At 32.7% G+C, this 24109-nt stretch overlaps 1 protein-coding gene and 1 long non-coding RNA gene across 2 annotated transcripts; both read left to right on the forward strand.

The window, feature by feature from the left end:
* The first annotated feature begins 1290 nt into the window (after positions 1 to 1290).
* LOC111914722 (pyruvate dehydrogenase E1 component subunit beta-3, chloroplastic) lies at positions 1291 to 3295 on the forward strand. The gene is made up of 4 exons (XM_023910432.3): positions 1291 to 1595; positions 1773 to 1876; positions 1967 to 2010; positions 2112 to 3295. The coding sequence occupies exons 1-4, from the start codon at positions 1493 to 1495 to the stop codon at positions 3082 to 3084; spliced, it is 1224 nt and encodes a 407-aa protein (XP_023766200.1). The 5' UTR covers positions 1291 to 1492; the 3' UTR covers positions 3085 to 3295.
* A 10606-nt stretch (positions 3296 to 13901) lies between these two features.
* On the forward strand, positions 13902 to 17098 carry LOC111914723 (uncharacterized). Its single transcript, XR_006191232.2, has 8 exons — positions 13902 to 14905; positions 15333 to 15373; positions 15678 to 15707; positions 15890 to 15928; positions 16027 to 16117; positions 16233 to 16316; positions 16438 to 16494; positions 16931 to 17098. It is a non-coding gene; the product is annotated as an uncharacterized LOC111914723 (long non-coding RNA).
* Positions 17099 to 24109: the final 7011 nt, after the last annotated feature.

Raw genomic sequence — 24109 nt, forward strand, 5'->3', positions numbered from 1 at the left:
ATGGAACCTCTTCCAAAATCTGGAAGTAAACCGGACATCCCTGTATGAAACCACCAAAACCGCCACCCTATTCCGTTCCACAACTTCCCTGATGTAAATGTTGGCTAACTTCTCCGCATAGATACTCTCCTGAATTGGAATACAATGTGCACTCATGGTCAATCGATCCACGATGACCCAAATCGAATCCACTCCGTGTGCTGTCCGAGGCAACTTCGTGATGAAATCCATGGTGATCTCTTTCCATTTCCAAACGGAAATATCTAACGGATGCATCTTGTTGTGAGGCCGTTGATGCTCGACATTGACTTTCCTGCAAGTCAAGCACCTCTCTACATACCAACATACATCCCGCTTCATACATGACCACCAATAATCAGGACAAAGATTTCTATACCTCTTTGTCGCCTCAGAATGAATGGAGAATCTCGATTTGTAAGCTTCCTCCATAAAAACCTGATGTGTACCAGCCCATTAAGGAACCCAGACCCTCCTATAGATTAGATCACGTTGTACTAATGGTGGATACAATAACACCCCTATAGATGGAGACTCGATAAAATAAAAAATGATGTATTAAGCCATGATAATGCTATACACCGACTTTGATACCGTAAAATATATGCAGAGTAATTGGTTTATTCTATAAAAAAATTATGTACAAAATTGGATGATTAACAATAAAAATACCTCCAATTCTAATCCACACATGTTTTAGACTTTTAGTAGTTTCAACCAAACAATTAAATTATAGCTACAATTATCTATACTATCTTTACTATATTACCTACTCATACGAAATCAAGACGTAAACAAAAAATTAATTAAATCCGTTTCCGTCATATAAAAGGGTGTTGCAAATAAGATACCCATTGGATAACCCATTGACAATTTTTTAAAAAGTCAACCTATAATTAGCTATTTATAATCAATTTTTTTAGAAAACAATACAATTTAAACCAATAAAAGTATTTTAAAATTAATTTAAAATGTTTATATCGTAAAATGAATGTCTTTTTAACCAACCCATATAAGATCGGTTTTGCTACCAATCTATTAACCAAACAAGAGATCTATTGATGACCAAACAAGAAGCAACATATCATATCGACTCAAAGGCCTTGATTTTATTTATTTAATTAATTTATTTTTTGCATAGATGCATGATGCATCCACGTAGATAAAAATTATTCTACAAGTGTACTTAAGTCCTTCTCATGACACGTGTCCTATTAAGATTAGGAGGAACATTTCTTATCATGCACACCCGCTGTAGGCGAACCGGCGTTAAAATCAAAGTCCGACTCCGAAGCCCCAATTCTTCTGCAACAAACACCCACCAAATCGACACACGCTTCGCCACATTGAGCTTCATCGATTCCTCCGCCGCCGCTCCCCCACACACTAAAGAGTGAAGTTGGTGTTCTTTCCGAGTTTGCTTACCAATTGATCTTCTTGCAAGCACTAGTTTCATCCTCCAATCTTGAAGACAATGGCTTCGATTTTTCAAGGAGTGGGAGCTGCGACAGCGCTCTCGTCATCCACCTCATTCGACACCAAGAAATTCCACTTCTCTACTCGCAGATCTCTTCCAGGTTTGTAGAATTGATTTCAATTGCTTTGATTTTATTAATTGATGTTTTTTAGGTTTGCAATTGCATTTGATTGATTCCAGTTAGGTTATTTCCTCTCTTAGTATTTCAATTGTTTGAGGTCTTCGTGGATTATAATCAAATTTTACTGATCTGTATAGCTAATTGCTTGAATTTCAGAGAGGAAAACGAGTTTTGTTGTTGTGAGATCTGGTGCGAAGATGAACAGTGGTTCGAACAGGACAGATGGCAGAGCAGACCATTTGGTTACAAACGCTGTTGCAGTGAGCATCTTTTTTACTCAATTTTTTACGTATCTCTGTTTGTTTAATCTGATCTATCTAATGAACTGTTCTATCGTGTATGTATTGTAGACAAAGTCTGATAATCCAGCAGCATCAACTGCATCCAAACCTGGGTAAGCATGTTACTTCAGATCTATACATCCTAATCACATTTCTTTGGAATACGAGGTGATATAATTCCATAACTCATAATCAAACAATATTTCTTCTACAGCCATGAATTACTACTCTTTGAGGCTCTCCGAGAAGGTCTAGAAGAAGAAATGGAAAGAGACGCTCGTGTATGCGTCATGGGAGAAGACGTAGGCCATTACGGTGGTTCATACAAAGTAACAAAAGGACTTGCAGATAAATACGGTGACCTAAGAGTCCTCGACACCCCCATAGCAGAGAACTCCTTCACCGGAATGGGAATCGGAGCAGCCATGACCGGATTACGTCCCATCATCGAAGGTATGAACATGGGATTCCTCCTCCTCGCTTTCAATCAAATCTCCAACAACTGTGGCATGCTCCACTACACCTCCGGTGGTCAATTCAAGATTCCGGTGGTCATCAGAGGCCCTGGCGGAGTCGGGCGGCAGCTTGGAGCGGAACACTCTCAAAGACTGGAATCGTATTTCCAATCCATCCCCGGAATCCAAATGGTGGCATGCTCAACTCCTTACAACGCAAAAGGACTAATGAAAGCAGCTATTCGAAGCGACAACCCTGTGATACTTTTTGAACATGTTTTATTATACAATCTGAAAGAAAGGATTCCAGATGAAGAATATGTTTTGAGTTTAGAAGAAGCTGAAATGGTGAGACCAGGTGAACATGTGACGATTTTGACTTATTCAAGAATGAGGTATCATGTGATGCAGGCTGCGAAGACTTTGGTCAACAAGGGTTATGATCCTGAAGTGATTGATATCAGGTCGTTGAAGCCTTTTGATCTTTATACGATTGGGAATTCGATTAAAAAGACTCATCGGGTGTTGATTGTGGAGGAATGCATGAGAACCGGTGGAATTGGGGCTAGTTTGACGGCGGCGATTACTGAAAATTTTCATGATTATTTGGATGCACCGATTGTTTGTTTGTCATCGCAGGATGTGCCGACACCGTATGCAGGGACTTTAGAGGAGTGGACGGTGGTTCAGCCGCCACAAATTGTGGCGGCAGTAGAGCAGCTTTGCCGGTGAAAAGGCTATTGTCTAATTAGTCTTGAATTCTCATGGGGATACCATTGCTTTGCTCCTTATATATTTATTATATTATACTCATTAAAATGATCTTTTTTGTTATGTTTTATTAGATGTTTTTGTGTTGGTTTTTCATTATTGACATTTGAAATTGGTATGTAGTTTATGGAATTCCTTGATTAATATTTAAATACTTAAAGTGTGTCCTTTAGATGATTTGCATTGGAATCTTTCTAAAAATGGAAATATTGCAACTTTGATTATGTATGAAAATTATATTTCATATATCTAAAAAAGGTCAATACATATGGATTGAAAAATTGACTTAAAGTCTAGCTCATCAATAAGACGTGGAATCAGTGTTGAAGTTATAATTGTCGGTAATAATGGTATTTTTTCAACAATTAATGTAAATTTAATGGTTAAATATGTGAAAACGTTATGTACAAATTTAAAAGTTTGTCACTTTTTACAAGTCATCATCCCTTGATTATTATTATTGATTTCATACTAAGACAATCCACACCGACCTTATCCCACTCGTTTTTCATATGTATTGTATCAACTTTTCCGACTACATATTCATCATAACAAATGCATGAAAGTTGATCTTTATTGTCAATCAAAACTACTTTATATTTAACAAATATCTGAATTATATATAATTTATAATAATTCAGTAATATATTTTATATTTAACAAATATCTTAATTATTTATAATTTATAATTATTGAATAATATATTAGAATGAGTATCATTATATTTACATTAAATACTATTAAAAGTTATAATAACTAACGATAATGAATATTATATTTGATTTAATTTATTGTGCATTTAAATAATTTAGACATTATAAAGGTAACAAATCACAAAACAAACATTAGATTAATTGATAATTATCATTTTACTTTCATATCCTCCCAATTTTTTCTAACAAACTTTGCTTGGACATCCCGATGTGTCCTAAACATTTTAAATAAAGCTGTTTTTATCTATTATAATAACATAGGAGTATATGGTAAAGAAAAAAGCAAGTATTATAGAACAAAGTTTACATTTTAAATAATTTATTAGGCCTTTTATGAAAAACAATTTTCAAAGATGAACTAAAAGATATGATATATGGTAAAGAAAAAAAAGGGTTTTAGTTTGTATGAAGTTTCGTGGGACTTAAATGCTCTTCAATTATTCTATGCAATGCTAAAAATCATTTTCTTAAAGATACATGACATTCAAAACATAATAATTAAGACAATAATGTTCGGGGAGCGACAATTTAAACATAAGAAACTATTAAAAACATTGGACAAAATCATTGCTACAATTAGAATTCATGCAAGATGCATTGTATGTATTGCATTGTTTCTGTCCTAAATCTAGTGGTTATATACCACACCATATATGCTTACGGTCACCACTCGTCACTACCATAGCTGCTTACGACAACAAATCCTCATTACCATAGTTTGTTACAATGCTCGACATTACCATTTCAATAAGAACTAATCAACTCGGTATGTGTTTATTGATTCTGTGATGAAATGCAATTTGTAGATGGAAGAGTAATTGTATGTGTATGTTAGATATGTGTATATATGTTATAAATTACATGTTATGTATTTTAATGCCTACTTTTTTTTTTCTTTGAACGGCTGAAATTTTCGATGCCTACTTGCTAAATGTGTTAGCATAGAAATTTTATTTTGGAATTTTTTGTTTGGCTTTGTTAAATGGAAGAGTAACATTCCACTAGAAAATTGATTTGCAATAAAATGATTATCTGCCAAGTGTTTAGTTATTTATTTACCAAATGGATTGCATAAAAATTAGTAAAAAGCTTGTGTTTTGGTTCGAAACTTTTTGTTTAGGTTTTTAAAAAAATTATCACTTTTCTTTTACCAAAACGATTTTTACCCCAAAAATATAGATATTTTTTATATCTGATTTTGAAAATTTTAAAAATTGTTTTCAATGATTAGAGATGGAAACATGGCCGTAGAATACACCCTAACATCCAACTGTATCCCATAATCATCCTTTTAATCCTCACCCCTATCTACATATATCTCCATCGGAGAATATAAATGAATCCATATCCACACCCCAAACGGAGACCGAAGATCCTTAGCGGGAAATCATGGATTTTTTTTTTATTTTAATATGAAAACTTTTATGTAAATAAAACTTTATAGTTCAGTTTTACCCACATAAGTTTAAAATTTTACAAAGCATAAAAGCATTCATACACTGTATAAAGACTAATATATATATATATATATATATATATATACACACACACACACACACACACACACACACACACTACAAGAAAAAGGGGGTATCAGAGACGACTGACATATTCAGTCTTAGATGGTTAATAATCAGTCTCTAATGAGAATCCGAGACTGATTTCGCTAGTCCTAAGCTAGTCCCAGAAACCTAGTCCTAGATAGTGTTTTTTTTTTTTTTTTTTAATATCTGGGACTGAAAATCAGTCCTTAATATGTAATAGTATCAAAGACAGATAATCAGTCCCTGATAATACCAAACTCAGTCTTAAATGTGTTTTCTTTAAATCCACGATTTCATATAAGACCAGTCCCTGATAATAACTTTTGGGAACTAAAAATCAGTCTTACATACTACATCATTCAGTCTCCGATACGCTTCATTAAAATCCTTACTCAATTCATATCAGTCCCTGATAATATCTATTTAAGACTGAATATCAGTCTCAAATGTTATCATCTTCTGTCTCTAACCTGATTTTTATTGACTGCATATCAGTCTCATATACACTTTCATTAAGTCCCTAACCCGATTTTTTAGTTACCGAATGTCAGTCTCAGATACATTTTCATTCAGCCCCTAACCAGATTTTTCAGTAACTGAATGTCAGTCTTAGATAGAATTTAATTTAGTCCTAACCTGGATTTTTAGTGACTGAATATCAGTCTCAGATACAATGCCATTTGCTCCCTAACCTGATTTTCTAGTGACTGAATATTAGTCTCAAATATAATGTCATTCGGTCCCTAACCTGCTATTGTTTCAAACCAAAGTTTAGTCTTAAACTAACATTTATAGTGACTAATATAAACAATGCGCTTGTTAATACACCAAATGAACTAGTACTAGATAAATAAACCGTAATTTAGACATCATATCCAAATTTAAAACAACAAACAAAAATGTCTAAGAAACTAGTCAATAACTAAACCATACATGAAAGAAGTTCCAAATTTTAATAACCGGTCAAGAATGTTACGCTTGCTCTGATAGATTTGTTATGTCATCGTACGCACGAGCTTCATCTTCATCGGGTGGACATAATATGTTTTGAGAATCCGAGAACTTCGAGATAATAAACTGGAACATTTTTTCACATTTTTCCTCACTTTGTTTGACTTTTTGTTCATTTATTCGAACCTCCTCCTCAAGTGCAACAATCTTACTTTTCATATCTTCTTCGTCTTTTGAGACTGATTGAGATGTTTCTGCGGTTGATAAGAGATGTATATCTTTTTTCCTCATAACAGGTCCACTTGAAGCCTCCCATCCAGAATGTAATGTTTTATGTTTGGCACAAATAGTTTTAATGACTTTTTTCTCTATGTCGTATTCCATTTCTTGAGTAATGCTTGTTCCCGCCGAAACTAATTTGGCACATTATTCCTCCTTGAGTTGGAGAATATTTTCCTAATACAACATAAAAACATATTATAATAACTTATAACACCAATATCAATATATTATAACTATAAATAAATATTAGTCAAGAAATCATTCTTACGTATTGAATGTGTGACTCATCATTTATCATTTTCTTTATAGGATCAAAATGCAACTTATGATATAACTCGATTGGGCTGGGGGCATTTGAGTCTCTTCATTTGTCTGCAATAATAAAAATTAATATAAGTAAAGGTAAAAAATAAATTTTCTTGAATATATTAATTTAAATATGAATTAATTTGATAGTCTACCATGACAAATTTGTGATTTGCTATCGATCTTGAGCCTCCTCTACTTGGAATAACAAGTTTTCCCCGATTATGTTTCATTTGTTCAGCATATTGCTACAAAATTTGAACTATACGTGGTTAATAATATATAAATAAGAGTTAATTACATAAATTAAATGTGTATCTGCAAGATTGAGAGAATTTTGTTATAGGTGTATACTATTATATATTTGACGGCGCATGTTTTATAATACTACAAGAAATAAAATAAGAATTCTAAGATGAAATTATAAGGTTTATAGAATTTAATAATTACCTTCGCTTTATCCGATTCCCAATAATCGCACAAATAACCCCAATCTTCTTCGCTACGACAATCTGGCTTCATTTTAGATCTTGCAAATTGTGGATCTGTCATTCCTCCATTTTTCTTCCAATAATCTTTGAAAATATTTCGTGTGCGTTTCCATTGCCTCCGCATTTGTTCATCTACATACTCCATCAGAACTTCGTGCGGTAATTCAAATTTTTCCTACATTTAATACATAAATTAAAATGGAACGTTATTAATTAAATTTTAATAATAAATTACTTCCATTTATGAATTTTAAATTTTAACAAAAAAATGAATAGATTTAGGAAAATGATATGTAACTTACACGTAATCTGTTAATTATTTCTTCTTTATTTTCTTTTGCTACTTTCTCCCATGTATGGAATTTCATTTTACAAAAGCTCCGCATCACAATTCCAACCTCCGTTGCAAAAGATATTGCTGAATCCCCAATGAATTTCTTTGTATAGGTATCTCTTGTCAATGTAATTCGAGCATCAGGTTGTTTTTCCAAAATCTGTGAAGTCTTTTTATTAATATTAGGGCCTCGCCTCCGCCTCTGTGGTTGATCTACACGACAGAAAGTATACATCAACTAATGCATAATCTGTAATATTATAAATAAAAGAATAAATTGTCTACTATTACTTGGAACGACTTCCTCTGTAGCTAATGAAGCCGGTTGAGTATTTGTTGACAATTCATATCGCACTTTTTGGAATTGACTTTCAATATGACATGTATTTGTTGACAATTCATATCGCACTTTTTGGAATTGACTTTCAATATGTTATTCAAAGCATAACCATATTCCAAATCAAAGTCGATTAAATTAAAGCTACAAACAGTTAATGTTACCTTGAATTGACGAATACTTCACAAAGCCCTTGACTCCTTGCAATCGCTAGTCTTCCTTCAATTTTGGTAAGGTATTGATAGGGTTTTGTGCGGCCGAATGTGATTGAATAACCGTACCATTAATCTATATCCATGCTCTCGGCAATTCCGAAAAAGATCGTGTTGATCCCGTATCCCGTCCAAAACCACAGGAGTGTTCCTCCTTATTTGCAATATGCATACTTTATTTATTATATTTTTTAATAATTTTGGACTCGTACTTTTCCAAAGAATTAAATGTTTTTAAATTTTTTAATTGAATTTCAATGTTTTTTATTTCCGTTTTATACAAATTGATATAAATTTTTGTTTTTTACAATGTTTTTAAAACCGGATGGGACCGGCCGGTTCAATCGGGAACGGTCACGAACCCAGTTCTTAGAAGCCAAAAAATTGCTTGTCATGTGAACCGCTAAAAAATGGTAAGAACCGGTTAAACCTGTAAGAACCGGTAAAAAACATAAATTTAAAAAATATTTTTTTATGTAATTTTGTATATAATTTAAATTAATAATAATATAATTATGACATCATCAGGTTTTCCCGGCTTTTAAGACCGGTCCAATCGGTTGGACAAGTTGGACCATCGAACATGTAAGACGGCTGGTTCGGTCTACAATACGATTTTCAAAACCTTTTTTTTAAGAGTAAATCACATGAATAGTCTATATGGTTTGTATTAATTTACACGTTTAGTTTCCAACATTTTCTATTCTAGCTTGGATCGTCCTCATTGTTTGTTTTTATTAAAGTCTCAGTTCATACCATATATCAAATGTCCTCATTGATTATTTATTATTTATATATTGTTAATAAATAAGAAAATGACCAAACCGCTCATCTTCCCATCACACCCTTCTTGAAAATGATCACATGAGTAGCACAAACTAAAACACAAAGTAATGCTCCATAGTTAGAGCTTAAAGATGGTGGTTATATGTGTTGACGAGTGGTGGTTACCGGAAGTGAATGGAATAGATGGGATGATGTGGAGTGGAGGGCATGGGTGTCTCAAAGACTAAAATTCAGTCCCTAATGATTTCTCTTCGAAGCCAAATGTGTTTAGTTTATCCAAGACTGAATTTCAGTCCCTAATAAGTTTCCTTCGAATTAGTATTCGTGACTGATTCATCAGTCTATGAGATATGGCATCTATGACTAAATAATCATTCTTAAATACAAATATCTAGCCAATTATATGTGTTCATTCGAATGTCAAATAGTGCATGTCTATTAGAGACTGAAATTCAGTCTTTAAAATGTTTCTTCTGCAGGATAAATTGGTGAAATTGTATCAATGACTGAACTTTAGTCCCTAATAAGTTCCTTACATAATCAAGACTGACACAAGTCTATCAGTGACTAAAAATCAGTCCCTTATAACTTCCCCTCCAAAGTCAAAGTTTGCGCTAAACTATTCGAGACAGAAATTCAATCCCTAATGTGTTTCCCACCAAACCTAAATCGATGCAAACATAATAGGGACTGAATTTTAGTCTCGAATAATTTTGTCCAGACTCTAATAATCCATAAATTAAAATCAGTCCTAGATAGTATCTAAGACCAATTTATCAGTCCTAGATACATTGTATTCAAGACTGATTAATCAGTCTTTGATATTTTACTCACAGAAGCACCTTTTTCTTGTAGTGATATATATATATATATATATATATATATATATATATAACACAATTTAGATACATAAATGGAAAAACAAGTAGAAAAATTTTAATAGAGTTATATTGGATGTGACAATAGATAAACCGGTCATAAAAAAACCTATACAAGATATTAAATTAGATAAATGAAGAACGAAAAGTATAATTTCAACCAAATAATTACAAATGTTGGATCGATTTTAAGTATTATAAACTTTACTACAAATAAGTGGGTTGTATTATTTTTATATATCAACATCGATCGGAGTCAGGTCAAGGGTCGGAGATTAGAAGTATTTCCATCTTCATTTTTTATGTGGGAATTCCCTATCCCCGTCCTCATCCCTAATTAATTTGGGGATTTTCCGATCAAAATGGGTGCAGGTTTCGGGTTTCCCATCAGGTATGAATTTTTTTTCCACCCCTATCAATTATGTACAACATATATAATACTAGGTGAATTCCCGCGCGTTGCGCGAGAATAAAATTATATAGTTAAAGTAATAACTTTTACCAAATTATTATTTAATATTTCTACTTTGAAACAAAATGTTAGTAGTAAAGCAAACGTATAGTTAACACATTAGTTTATTAAACATTATAGTTTAATTTTTAAGTTATTGTGATATATACAATTATTTGATAATTTTATAAACTGTTTAAAATTGTGTAAATTATATATCAAATGAATGATAATATAACGGGTAACAAAACGTTTGAACAAAAATATGAACTGCAGCTTTTAGTAACATAAAAATAGAAAAACATATATTATAACATTTGTATTAAAAAAGATATATATATACAACAAATAATAAAAAATAAGAAAAATAAACACTATAACTTTTAATATAATAAAAACACTAGAACATCTATTATAACATTTATATTAACTCTTCATATTTAAATCACAAATCTCTTCAAATACATTAATTTTTTTAATGAGCAAAACTTTACAACCTTATAAAAGAAAGGAAAATAAAAAGTTATTAGTGATTACTAATTAATAATTATAAGCTAAAAAACTCTTGAGTTGTAACTAATAAATATACATAAATTAGAAAACTCTTGAGTTGTAGTGTGAGTTTCAAATAAATGCGGTACTTGGAAATGTATTATTATTAATATTATTATTATTATTATTATTATTATTATTATTATTATATTCGTCTAAATAATTGGTTTTGATGCATCATTTTAATTCCTTCAATTATTAAACATAAATATATTTAATTATAAATTTATAACATACATTTTAATTCCTTCAATTATTAAACATAAATATATATTCAAATGAATGCGGTATATATATATATATATATATATATATATATATATATATATATATATATATATATATATATATATTCGTAAATGTCATATGTAATTATTGTCGTAGTAATATGGATAAATTACTTTCATATGAAGAACATATCATGATAAGTCTATCATAATTACATATCAAATGTTCAAAATTATGTTATCTTTTAAATATGTTGTGTAGAATAACTCAACAAAAAAATAATAGAAAATAAACATAATCAAAATAGAAAAACTACAATAAAACAAATAAGAGCATTGGGTGGTTGAATGTATAAATAAAGATGTTACATAAACATACATTTAAATAAATAAATAAATAAATAAATAAATAAAAACTAACATTCGTCAACTTTGCTCAAACAAAAAAACCTATATCCATTTTATGAATCTTCTTTCTTCATTTAACACCATTCAACCATAGAAACTTGATGACAATTCTTCACTAACCTGCAATCAAAATATTTTTCTTGAAAAAAAAATATCAGAAAGATATTTCAAGCAAAACATTGATGTTTGGAGAGTCACATTCAAGATTGAGTTATATACACAAATCACATATAAAGATTAAATGAGAAACTGAATATAAAGAAAGAATAAAAAAGTTTCATTTGTTTTGGTTGAAAGAAAAAATCATATTACAATTATCATCGATGCGACATAACTCATTTCTTCAAATCATCATATTTGGATCGATATAACCCATTTTTCAAATCATCATATTTGGATCGTGAATGCTTCAACCATATTAAAACTTTTGAATCACAATATCTTCAAATTCTTCTTACATGTAAGATTTTATGTAGCACAAAAGACATAAAAGATTGACCTTTTTATAGTAAACTTTTCACTAAATGTTAATTAAACATTATATAAGTTATAAAACTTTTGAGTGTTAAATCATAATTAAGAAAATCTTTGAGTTGCATTAGTTAAAAAATGGGGTTTCAAATAAATATGGTTTGAGGAAGTTAAAAAATGGGGTTTCAAATGCATGAGATTCAAGAAAAAATGCTATCTTTATAAGTATAAAGAAGAAGATACATATTTTGAGGAAAACTACTATATTCCGTGTTGTACGATGTCTCTTTGAAAGATCGTGATGTTCAACGTTTCTTGCAAATTTTCATTGGATGTTTGCTAGACTTATTAGCTTATATAATTTAACTTTTAAGTGATTTCATGACGTTTCAATTCGCCAAATTGATTTAATATAAATATATAAAAATGTAATCTTTTGTGTTACAACATGTGATTTGTTTGTTTGTATACCATTCTTAATGTTTTAGCACATTATTATGCCATAATCTAGTTAATGTTGTTTGAATTAAATTTATTAGAGTTATTGGCTTTTCTTGGTTAAATGTATCAACATTTTGCTAATATATTATTGTTTGACTATGTATGAATATAGTTTCTCTAACTTTATAATTTTTTTTATGTTATAGACATTATGAAAGTTTGATTGAAGATATTCCTGTTTGTCATTTGGATAATGTGGTATTTAAAGATGGCTAATCCAATGTTTGATCAATAGGCAATGCACTATCAGATGGATCCGGTCATTTGCAATTGAAATATCTACAAAGAATCTTCTATGGTGGATAATAAGAGATAGATGTCGACAATCATATCTTCAAAGGGGTTAAATCGACTATGTCACATAGATGATTTTCGGCATAAGCAACTGACCTGTAAAACAAGAAAACATAATGAATAAATCAAAGTTAGAAGAAAACATAAAGATAAAATAAAATAAAAAACTAGGGCCTTCGATTTTGAGAACCTACAAAAGAAGCAAACAATAAGAAGTAAGTAAAATATAAGTAGTAGAACAATTGATGAATAAACCATGATACAAAGATATGAGCATAAAATATATGCCAAGGTGTCGATCTTGAAACAAAAATACACGAGAGCGAGGCTACCCATCTACCTTGATGTTTAGCCTTCACACCATCTTATACAGGGTCATGTCCTTGAAAAGAGAAAACTTTTACATGTCGAACCTAAAACTATTCTCTCACTTCCTTTGAGGACGTCTCTTCTCCTCTTACCATCAATTGTTATTGACTATACCATCTGATTGTTGATTGCCACTAATGGTAGCCTCCCGAGGACATATCCATACGACCTCAAACGTATTTTACTTATTTTTTTGGGGTTTAGTGCCACTCCTAAAGACTTAATGTTTGTTATAAACAAATCAAACGATATCGACAATAAATGCATGTCAAATGCACATCATGCACCTATAAAAATTATAATGATATTCAATGGCCACAATCTTCCTTTGACGAGACGATGTACAAAACTAGTATATTTAAATTTTGATAAAAACTACAAACTCTCGATATTATGAGTGTTTTCGAATCAAAATGCACATGTGACGAGGTACACTGTGATTATTAATATTGACATTTGTTTTTTTAGATGTAAACGTTTATTTTCTAGCATGTGCGGATACTAAAGAGTTTTGTGTTTTCAAATGAGCACACTAACAACTCATTTGTTCGTTCTCTAACATGTGTTCAGTGACGTATTTTTACTAATTACAATGATTCTTATTTATATATATACTAATTCTAAACTACACCATGAACAAGAGTTGTTTCTGATTGGACCACTTTGATTCTTTTTTTAATTTTTTTTTTTAAAACGTCCGTGTAGGCCAATAAGAATAAGATCGGTGTCCATACATGTGGTAAGCACCGCTTTTTTCATCGATTTTTGAGTCGGCTTTTTACCCCCATTCAATTTAGATCAGTGTCCTCTCCACCGCTTCATTTTCTTCCGGATCCTCTACCGCCTCATCTCCGCTTCTGACTTCTTATCGGCCTTTGCTGACGATTTCCCCTAAACCAAGAAAACCGACAAGCCAAGAGTGTCGATTCATGCTCTGCGTCTAACCGAAGATCCAATCCCAGGTATTTGTCCTTCGCTACCATCAACAAAAGGGGAAGGACGGTCACAAGCCGACTGCTGACTTCAGCCGACACCCAGTTCATCGCTTACCGCTCCATCATCCGCCCACAATCGCCGCCCAACTACTTCTTCCATATTCACATCGTCTTCTCCTTCAATGACATCCATATAATTTTGTCAGATGAATCTTCTTTGCAAGGTCAGTTATGCTTGGGTACTAAATTTGAAAACCCTGTTTATGTTTTCTTTGTATCCTTCATTGAAGAGATTTCTAGCAATGGTTGAAGTATTTGTTTATTTTTGGTTTTATTTGATGTAATTTACCGATCAAGTTTTTCCAAATTGGTTGTTGTCAAATTCATTTTTTATTTTTTTTTTTATTTATTTATTTATTTATTTTTTTTTTGTAATTTACTGATAAAACTTATGTAGTTTCCTGTTTTCTGAGTTCATATAATTGTTTTTAATTATTTTTTTTTTAAAATTTGGTTCAACCCCTCAATTCGTCGTTATTTGGTTCAAAACAAAATATCTGGTGATTCTATCATATTCATGATTTTCCTTGATTTTTCTTACTGAGCTAACGGAAATGTAATTGCTATCGTATGCTAATCATTTCAGGTTATCTAAAGTCAACAAACTCATATTTTTGTCAACGTAAATCATGGAAATTTCCGAAATTGAAGAGAATATGTTTGCGCTGGGTGAACCGAAGGTAAATCTATCGTTATTCTTTTTAATTTAATTACAATTATTATTCATGAACTTATTCATTAGTTGTTTATGTTCCTCCAATTCTGGGCAATCTGCTGAAATTTTCTCAAATATACTTTAGATATAATTTATTGGTTAATATGTTTGTTTTATTATGGCTACATGGAGGAATGTTTAAGACGCTCTCTTTGATCTACATCAAGGTGTTGACCGTTTTCCCCGACTTAGAACCAGATCAAAACGAGAAGGCAGAAGAATTCCAATAACTGGATCAAAGATAGAAACTATACCGGCCGATGATTACTCTTTTTCGCTTTCCCTCTAATTTTCCACTTGAAATTGACTCTCTCTCTCTCTCACACACACACACATACATAAACGTACAGGCATGTAGTAGTTTTAATAGTTGCATATGGGTTGTTTTGCAGGTTTACAAAGGATGGAGTGTTAGCTTCCATTTCATCACCAAGTAAGAAAAACATAATCATCTCTTCCATGTTTGGCAAAAAAACTCTTTTTTTTTTATTTTTTTTATTTTTATTTCTTTGACTATATTTTGTTGATATTTTGCAATGAACTTACCTAAGTGACAGTAAACCTGACAACAAACATTGGTTAGCAGCTCAATAATTTCCATCACTTCAAGCAATTTAAGTTTTTTAATTACACAATCGAAATGTTGCCATATTATTGTATAAATATATTCAACTATAGTGAGTTTCTGGTGTGGGATTGGTACCTTTTCACTCAATTAATTTCTGATTTTGTTGCAGGTTTACAATTTTGATGAAACAACACAAAAGGTACATTTTTTTTGTTTACTTATATCTGATTCATCCATCATCTATAATCATCATATTAGTTTTTTAAATCAACTTATGTTACTAGACCTTGGGTAACCATATTAAAAATCATTTTAGGTTATTAGACCTCAGCAATTTAATGATTTCTTATTACTTGATCAGATTTCATTGATTGTTTGTAGTTTTGGTGAATTATAGTGTTGTTGGTTGATTCCATACGAGTAAGCGACTGTTTCTTTTTTATTTTATTGGCTAAGCACTTGATATTGACCCCATTAAAGGTTTTTTTTCCTAAAAAACACCCTCACTTTTACACCAGTCATGATAGGCATCAGAGTAAACTATCAAAGAAGCATCGAACTCTTAATGTTTTCTTGGTAGTTGGTGATTGTATCTTAGTTGGATTACAGGTGATTCTTCCTTCTTCATTTCTTCTCTTCCAGTCATACCATGTATATTCATTCCATTGAAGCTGTTCAAGTTGCTCATTAGCTTACGTACCTTTTTTTTTTTTTTTTCCCACAGCCAATTTTGGTGTACATATGTAAGATGGATGGGAAGTTGAGCTTTAATGCTATTAGTGTGAATTTTTTGACAGAAGTTGCAAAGGTTATCTTTGCACTTATTATGCTTCTAATACAAGTACACAAGTTATTGTGCTTTAGGTTTAGTTTTTCCCTATTACAGTTTACACATGATTGTGCAAATTGAAGAATTTTTGGTTTTACAGGTTACAAATTAGAAGGCTGGAGGCAAGCCACTTCTTTCAGTCCCCGATTTTATACAGGTAATCAAATCTAGCTTTTCCAGACATTTTCTCATGAGGGTAGTTCAGTCATTTGACATTTTTACCTACATTCCTTGTACAAGCATCTCGCAACAATTTGGTTTCTTGAATGACAGAAATATAAAGTGTTCAGATTTATAAACCGTTTGCTGACCATGTTCTTAGGTTGAATCCTCCGAGGTGTAATGCCAACCCATCAAAACCAATTGTAAATGTATTTAAGGTGATTAGGGGTGATTATTGTTGCTTTCTTCCATGTTTCTCATTTTTGATTGTTTGAACCTACTTTTGAATCAAATGGCCTGTTTCTTGCATGTTTGAAGATTTTTGGATATTTATACTGATATTTTTGTTTGTGTATTCTTGAGTCATTCAAATGTTTTCTACTTTTATAACTTGAATCTTTATTTTACTTATTTTTCCATTCAAAATGCAGGTTTGTCTTGAGGGAAGGTCTGCTGGACAATGGTAACTAAACATGATTAAGAAAACCATTGATGAAGGTTCAACTTTTCATTGTGTTGGTTCTTGACAATGCTCATTGGAGTATGCTGGTTAAAATTTTCAGTTGTTATTTTCCTATTTCTTTTGGCTCTTTTGTAAATGATGAAACATCCAAAAAAAAACATCAAGCTTCTATAATAATCGACGGCCTCCAATCCTCGCAGCGCGGGGTTTCATCACTAGTTTTGTTATAAAGGTTAATTTATTGATAAATATATGGTATGCCAGAATACTATATTTTCATGATTTTCAAAATGTAGATCAATTTTCAATTTAATTTTATTTATCGAACCTATATAGTTGAATAAATCATACTAAGGAATCAACAAAATGTATTTATCTATAACTGGAATCATAAAAGTTGAAGCTGATTGACCAAACATAATTTTTCCATTCATGTATTGGCTGTAATAAAAACTTGGAAGCAAACAATAAATGTAGGACTAGAAATGTCGACGAAGGTACAATGGAGTTGTAATGTATATTGATTGAATGAAATATAGCAAAATAAGAGAGGAAAGTAGACAATTATGTTAAGGTGATAGCTCACAAAATATATAAATTTCACGAGCAGTTAGTCAAATCATAAAGATATATAAGTTCGACAATTCGATATGAATGAACTTATCAAAATTTATAAATTTTGATTTAAATGAACTTATAAAATTTAATAAATTTTGCGAATAATCAACGAAATCCCTCTTGTCATAAAAAAAGTATTTTTTAATTATTGAAGATATTTTGAGGGGGGATATAAACCGGTCCGAATACAGCACCACCGGACCGGAAACGAAAGAACCGAAAACCAATTAAGGAGTTAACAAAAGACTGAAAATCGGACGAACACCATTATTCGGTTTCAACTGGTTCCGATTCGATTTACTAAGGAGCGTGCTATCAAAGAATGTGTTCCGTACCGTAACCGAAAAATAAAAAACCGAAAATAATAAATTGAAGGAACCGGATACCAGACCGAATTCCACTAATCAGTAGTCACGATTCGATTTCAATTAAATAGTTCATCCTATTCTTTTATCCTATTTTGAAGAATCGGTGATCGTGTTGAAAATGTTGTTATCTTGTAATAAAGCTTCTATTTTGATAATTTTATATTAACTCTATAAACAATCTTGTTAATCAACTTATTACAGACCAATTTTATTTTGAGAAAATAAAATTTGATTAAGAAAAACAAATAGTAACAATTTTTTATATGATGAAAATATTTAATATGCTATAGACTTATTAAGGTAATTAACTTTTCAGTTTGTTTATATCCGGATAACTATTTTTTTTGTACACATATAGGTAACAAACTTTTTAAAAGTGTTCACATATGATCATTATGACAGACTGTAGAGATAGTTACCCAAATGTGAACAAACCAAAAAAGTATGAGTAAATTATACCAATGGTTCATGTGGTTTGGGTAATTTGTGCGTTTCTTCCCTAACTTATTTTTTAACTCAAATGATCCCTACTGTTTATTTTTGTTGTGCGTTTGGTCCCTGTTGTAACATCCGGATTTTTAGAGACATTATTGTGTATTTTAATCTTGGGAATGAAGGAGGGACTCGACGAGTTGCGGGACCAACTCGCCGAGTTGATCGCGGATATTTAATGAGTGGACTCGACGAGTCAGAGGAGGGACTCACCGAGTAGGTACTGGGCGGAGAAACCCTAATTGTCCGGGTTTGTGACTTATTTAAAGGCCCTTATGGCATTCATTTGCGGCCACACTTTCCCTTGAGAGCCTGAGAGAAACCCTTAAACCATTCTAACCTTGGTGAAGTGAGTGTGTAATCATTTTGGGCAATCTTGGTGCATTTCTATAAAGAAGGATGAAGAACTTCATGATAGGGAGCAAAGGAAGGCAGTGGATCTGTGGTATTGAGTGTTTCGGCTGCTAAAAGAAAGTACAAAGTCCTCATCTTGCTCATTCCTTGTGCTAGATCTCATTTTGGGAGTTTTAGGGCTTTGTTTCCATCCATTTGAATCTATGAGTTGAATGAGACATGGGTTGAGGTTGGAAACCTCAGATTTGAACCTCCTAAGGTCCTTAGAGTCTAGGTGTCCCAACTTTAGTTGTTCAAATGAGGGTTGACGAGTTTAATCCTTCATGAAATGCATATAGTAGCATTTTGGAGCTATAGCCTCATGTATGAACGTAAAGATCGAAGCTTTACGTGATTATTGAGCCTTGGGATGATAGATCTAGTGTTTGGAGTCATAGATCTGATTGAAATCATCTGAACGAACATTTGGTCTGAATGAACTCGCCGAGTCGATGAGCCGACTCGACGAGTTGGTTAGGGTTTGTCCCGAAGAGCTGAATCATGTGATAGCTCGACGAGTTGGAGGTCAACTGGACGAGCTGAGCTGGACTGTCACGAGACTTCTGAGGAAAATAAGTGGACTCGACGAGTCGCAAGGGTGCACTCGGCGGGTTGGGTCAAACATGGACTGTTGACTCAAGTTTGACTTCTGTTGACTTTGGGGTTTTGGTCAACATGAGTAGTAGAGACCATGTAGGGGTAAAATGGTCTTTTATCCACTTCAAAAGAGTTAATGAGAGAAAGAATAGCCTTCGGTCATTAGATTTGTGATTAGAGTATCACTTAGAGATATTTATTCCTTGTGTTAGGCGAAGGCTAGTTCGAGATTCTGGAGCGAGGTCTTTACTTGGTGCTTGTCAAGTGAGTCTTCTCACTATACTTTACCTTGAGTGGTATTTATGTGTGACCGGAAGGTCTTATGTGCTTACATTGAGTATTATGTTATCCTGCCTTATGTTTTATGTTGTGCATTATTTCTTTGTGATTTATGTCATGCAAAGCTTTACAGACCAGACTAGAGGATCCAACGATTTAGGAGGCCAGGGGGTCCTCAACCAGACCAGACCGGAGGGTCCAACGAGCCATGGGACTGGAGGGTCCCGCTGAGACACATTAACCGGAGGGTCTTACAAAGTATAGCCTTGAATGACGAATTTGTTGTATGTGAAATTTTGGAGAACTCACTAAGCTTTGTGCTTACCGTGTATGTGTTATGTGTTTCAGGTTTCTCAGGATCGCGGGACGGCACCGGCTTGATTGTACACACCAGAGAAAGAGTTATGAGGATCCTGAATTATTAATGGAGTTGTGCTTTGTAAATTGAATAAACGAGTTTTTTATACAATATGTTATGAAAAGTATGCGATTTTTAAATGAAAAATTTGTTGAAATTTTACGATGTTACACCTGTCTTATCTCAAAAGACTATTGTGCCCCTTTTAATTTATTTTTTTAATTGATTTTCTTATTTATGTATTTATTTTTTTATATATTTAAAAAAATTAATAGACTCCATATATCTGTATCTCATCACCCTAAACTTGATGGTGACTGGTGGGACCCAACTTAAATTTCTCAAATGTGGTTGTTAACTTGTATGAAAATGAACGCAATATTAAGAGAATTCAAGAAATCTTCCATTGATTAAGCTTTACAACTTTACAAAATAACTAATATATACAGCTTATGAACTAAGCTAACTACCTGTACATTAAATTACAGAAATACCCTTGTCACTAACAAACTTAACTGAATGAAATAAATTGACACCCCCCTCAAGCTGGTGGATACGGAAGAAGCCCAAGCTTGGATACAGCTAATTGATGCTGTGGACCATACAATGGTTTAGTAAAAACATCAGCCAACTGATCTTGAGTTTTCACATGAGACAAAGATATTAGACCAACTTGTAACTTTTCCCTTACAAAGTGACAATCCAATTCTATATGCTTTGTACGCTCATGATATACAGGATTAGTGGCAATGTATATAGCAGCTTGATTATCACACTTTAATGGTATAGGGGTAAGGCAGCTTCCCAATGATCGTTACGAGACTACTGGATCCCCTAAGACCGAGGTTTGAGTTTTTAGTTCTTCTATTTGGTTGATTGTTGCAATGATGGTATTTATCTATAATTTTTGTTTTGTTTCGAAGATCATTTGTAATCTTGGTTGATCAGTTGAATGGAATAATCTTATTTAGCTTCTTTTTAAACTAATTTCTTATTATGAATGGATCAATTATCATTTCTCTCGGTTTCATGCGTGTTGGAATTTGTGAATGTTATGTGGGTTTAGATTCTCCTATGTATATGGATATTAGTGGTTAGGATCAAGTAATAGAGTTTTAGTTGGTATGGGTATCGAAGGATAGTGAATTTTTCAGATTCTAGTATATTCCAAGTGGGGGAGAGTGGAACCTCGCAGCAGGAAGACCTTATGCTAAGGTTCAGTTCACAGCCAGATTTCTCTAAGTTCAAGATTTCCACACGACTGCTTAATTCTTTTTGTTTTCGCATCATGGTCATCATTAGCTATTGGAATTCTTTTCAAGTCATCTCAGTTTTAGTTATGATAAAAATATGTGGGTGTGCTTGTGCTCTTAATTCTAGGATGTTAGGAGCTCAGGTTGAGGGATGTGATGAGAGCTTCCTTTTCTGTTCTTGTTTGATTGGGGCTCGGAAGTCTGAGTCATGACCCAAAGGCCTGGAAAGGCCAGTTAGGTCTTGTTGGGATTGATGTACGTCATGTTAGGCTGTGAGTGTTGTTGTTGGTTAGTGGATTGAGGGGTAAAACTGAGGTTATGTTTGTTTTTTTCTCGCAGATCTTCTTAGCCTCTTCTGTCTGCGCTGCGCAGACCACATGCAGACATTAGTCTTCGCAGACCGTTTGTTTTTTTGACGACGGCATACCTAAAAATGTTTTCGCGCCCTCTTCTTGGCGTAGATGTAGGCCAGAGTCTTCTAACATCTTCTAGCCTAAAAAACACATATATCTTTATTTATTTTAGTTTTTTTGAATTTATATTTATTCCAACTTTATTAATGTAACGCCCGTAGATCCAGGCTAGTCAATTTAGAGACGATCTGCGTCAAAAATGACTTTTTGATGGAAGATTATTTAGAAGGATTAATCTTAACCAAGTTGTAGTATATGTCACAAGGTTTCCGTGCATATAAAGAACGCCAAAATCCGAGTTATAACGAAGAAGTTATGACCTGTTGAAGTTTCGCGACAGAACCGGCACGACACAACGTGACGTAAATAGTGAATTTACGTTAGAGCGATATTTATCCAAAACAATCTAAATGAGAATTGAATATCTCATCGATTTTAGTCCAACGATAAAAAGACAGACGAAAACGGAGTTCAGATGAAGGAGTTATGAGTTTATAACAGAGTTTTCCTGTCCCGGCCTACTAAAAATAATATATAAGTAATATAATTATAATATATTAAAAATAAAGTCAAAATTAGCCAATGGAGTCTAAACGAGAGTTGTAGAGCATAATCTCACCTTCGTGTCGATATAAAGAACGTCGAAAACGGAGTTCGTATGCGAAAGTTATGAATTTCTGAAGTTCGGGGAGCGAAACCCCAAAACTGTCAGAGACCACGACGTGGCAAGCAGTGCCACGACGTGGCAAGTCTCCTGACACCTCCGGGAGTCCCCCGGATGCAACTTGGGATGACGCATGCAGTGACAACCAAGCCCACGACGTGGAAAAGGCCAGTTTGCCCTATAAATAGATTTGAAGGGCCAACCGAGTTTGGTTGCTCATTCTCTCATCTCTCTCCCATATTACATCGATTTACGTGCAAAGAAGTACCCCCGAAGCCCCGGTATCAACCCCGAGGCCCGAAGCAAGTCCCGAAGCCTGAAGATCCCGAGAAGAAAAGAGTTTCCGAGCCGAAGCTCTGCCCGCGAGAAACCCGGTGTGTGAAGTGATCCCGGTTTCACCAAAGAATACTACTTCTACAAGTCATAGTGCTGTCCGATCATCTTCTGATCAATTTAGTGTATAGCCACTTTCATCTTACGCATATATATGGAGTATTTTATAAAATACGTGCTATGTGTGTATATATATATATATATATATATATATATATATATATATATATTGTTGTTTATATGTGTGAGTGTGTGGTCACTTTCATCTAACACATAAATATTATGTATTTGCTATGAAATACATGTTATGTGTATAATATAAAGTTGTTTATATGCGTGGGTGTATAGTCCCTTTCATAAACACGATTTTAATACAAGTATTGTTTGAATGTATTAAGTGTATGTTTGGCGTGAGTGTATAGTCACTTTCATAAACACGATTTTAATACAAGTATTGTTTGAATGTATTAAGTGTATGTTTGGCGTGAGTGTATAGTCACTTTCATAAACACGATTATAATACAAGTATTGTTTGAATGTATTAAGTATATGTTTGGTGTGAGTGTATAGTCACTTTCGTCTTACACATAGATATGAAGTATTTTATAAAATACGTGCTATGTGTATATATATATATATATATATATATATATATATATATATATATATATATATATATTGTTGTTTATATGAGTGAGTGTGTGGTCACTTTCTTCTAACACATAAATATTAAGTATTTGCTATGAAATATGTGTTATGTGTGTAATATAAAGTTGTTTATATGTGTGAGTGTGTGGTTACTTTCTTCTAACGCATAGATATGAAGTATTTGCTAAGAAATACGTGTTATGTGTTTATACATTGTTTGCTTATTTGAGATGAGTGTGGAATGGACGTTTTATATAGTTTTTAAATGAGTTAAACTGTATATGTATTTTATATCTGTGAATATGTTGGGTAGAACATGGGTAGATGAGATAGTTGGTATGTGATAAAATGAGGAGGTATGAAAGATGCTTAATAATAATATCGGTAGATGCACCAAGTAGTGAATTTCGTAATCTTAGCAGATGCGCTTATAGGATAATGTCGGCAGATGCGCCAAATAGAGATTTCATAATACTAGCAGATGCGCTTAAGAATAATATTGGTAGATGCACCAAATAGAGAATGTCATAATACTAGCAGATGCACTTAAGAATAATATTGGTAGATGCACCAAATAGAGAATGTCATAATACTAGCAGATGCGCTTAAGAATAATATTGGTAGATGCACCAAATAGAGAATGTCATAATACTAGCAGATGCGCTTATAGGATAATCTTGGCAGATGCGCTTATAGGATAAGGTCGGCAGATGCGCCTAATAGTGAATGCC

The sequence above is a fragment of the Lactuca sativa genome, chromosome 4, assembly GCF_002870075.4.
Source record: "Lactuca sativa cultivar Salinas chromosome 4, Lsat_Salinas_v11, whole genome shotgun sequence".
NCBI lineage: Eukaryota > Viridiplantae > Streptophyta > Magnoliopsida > Asterales > Asteraceae > Lactuca > Lactuca sativa.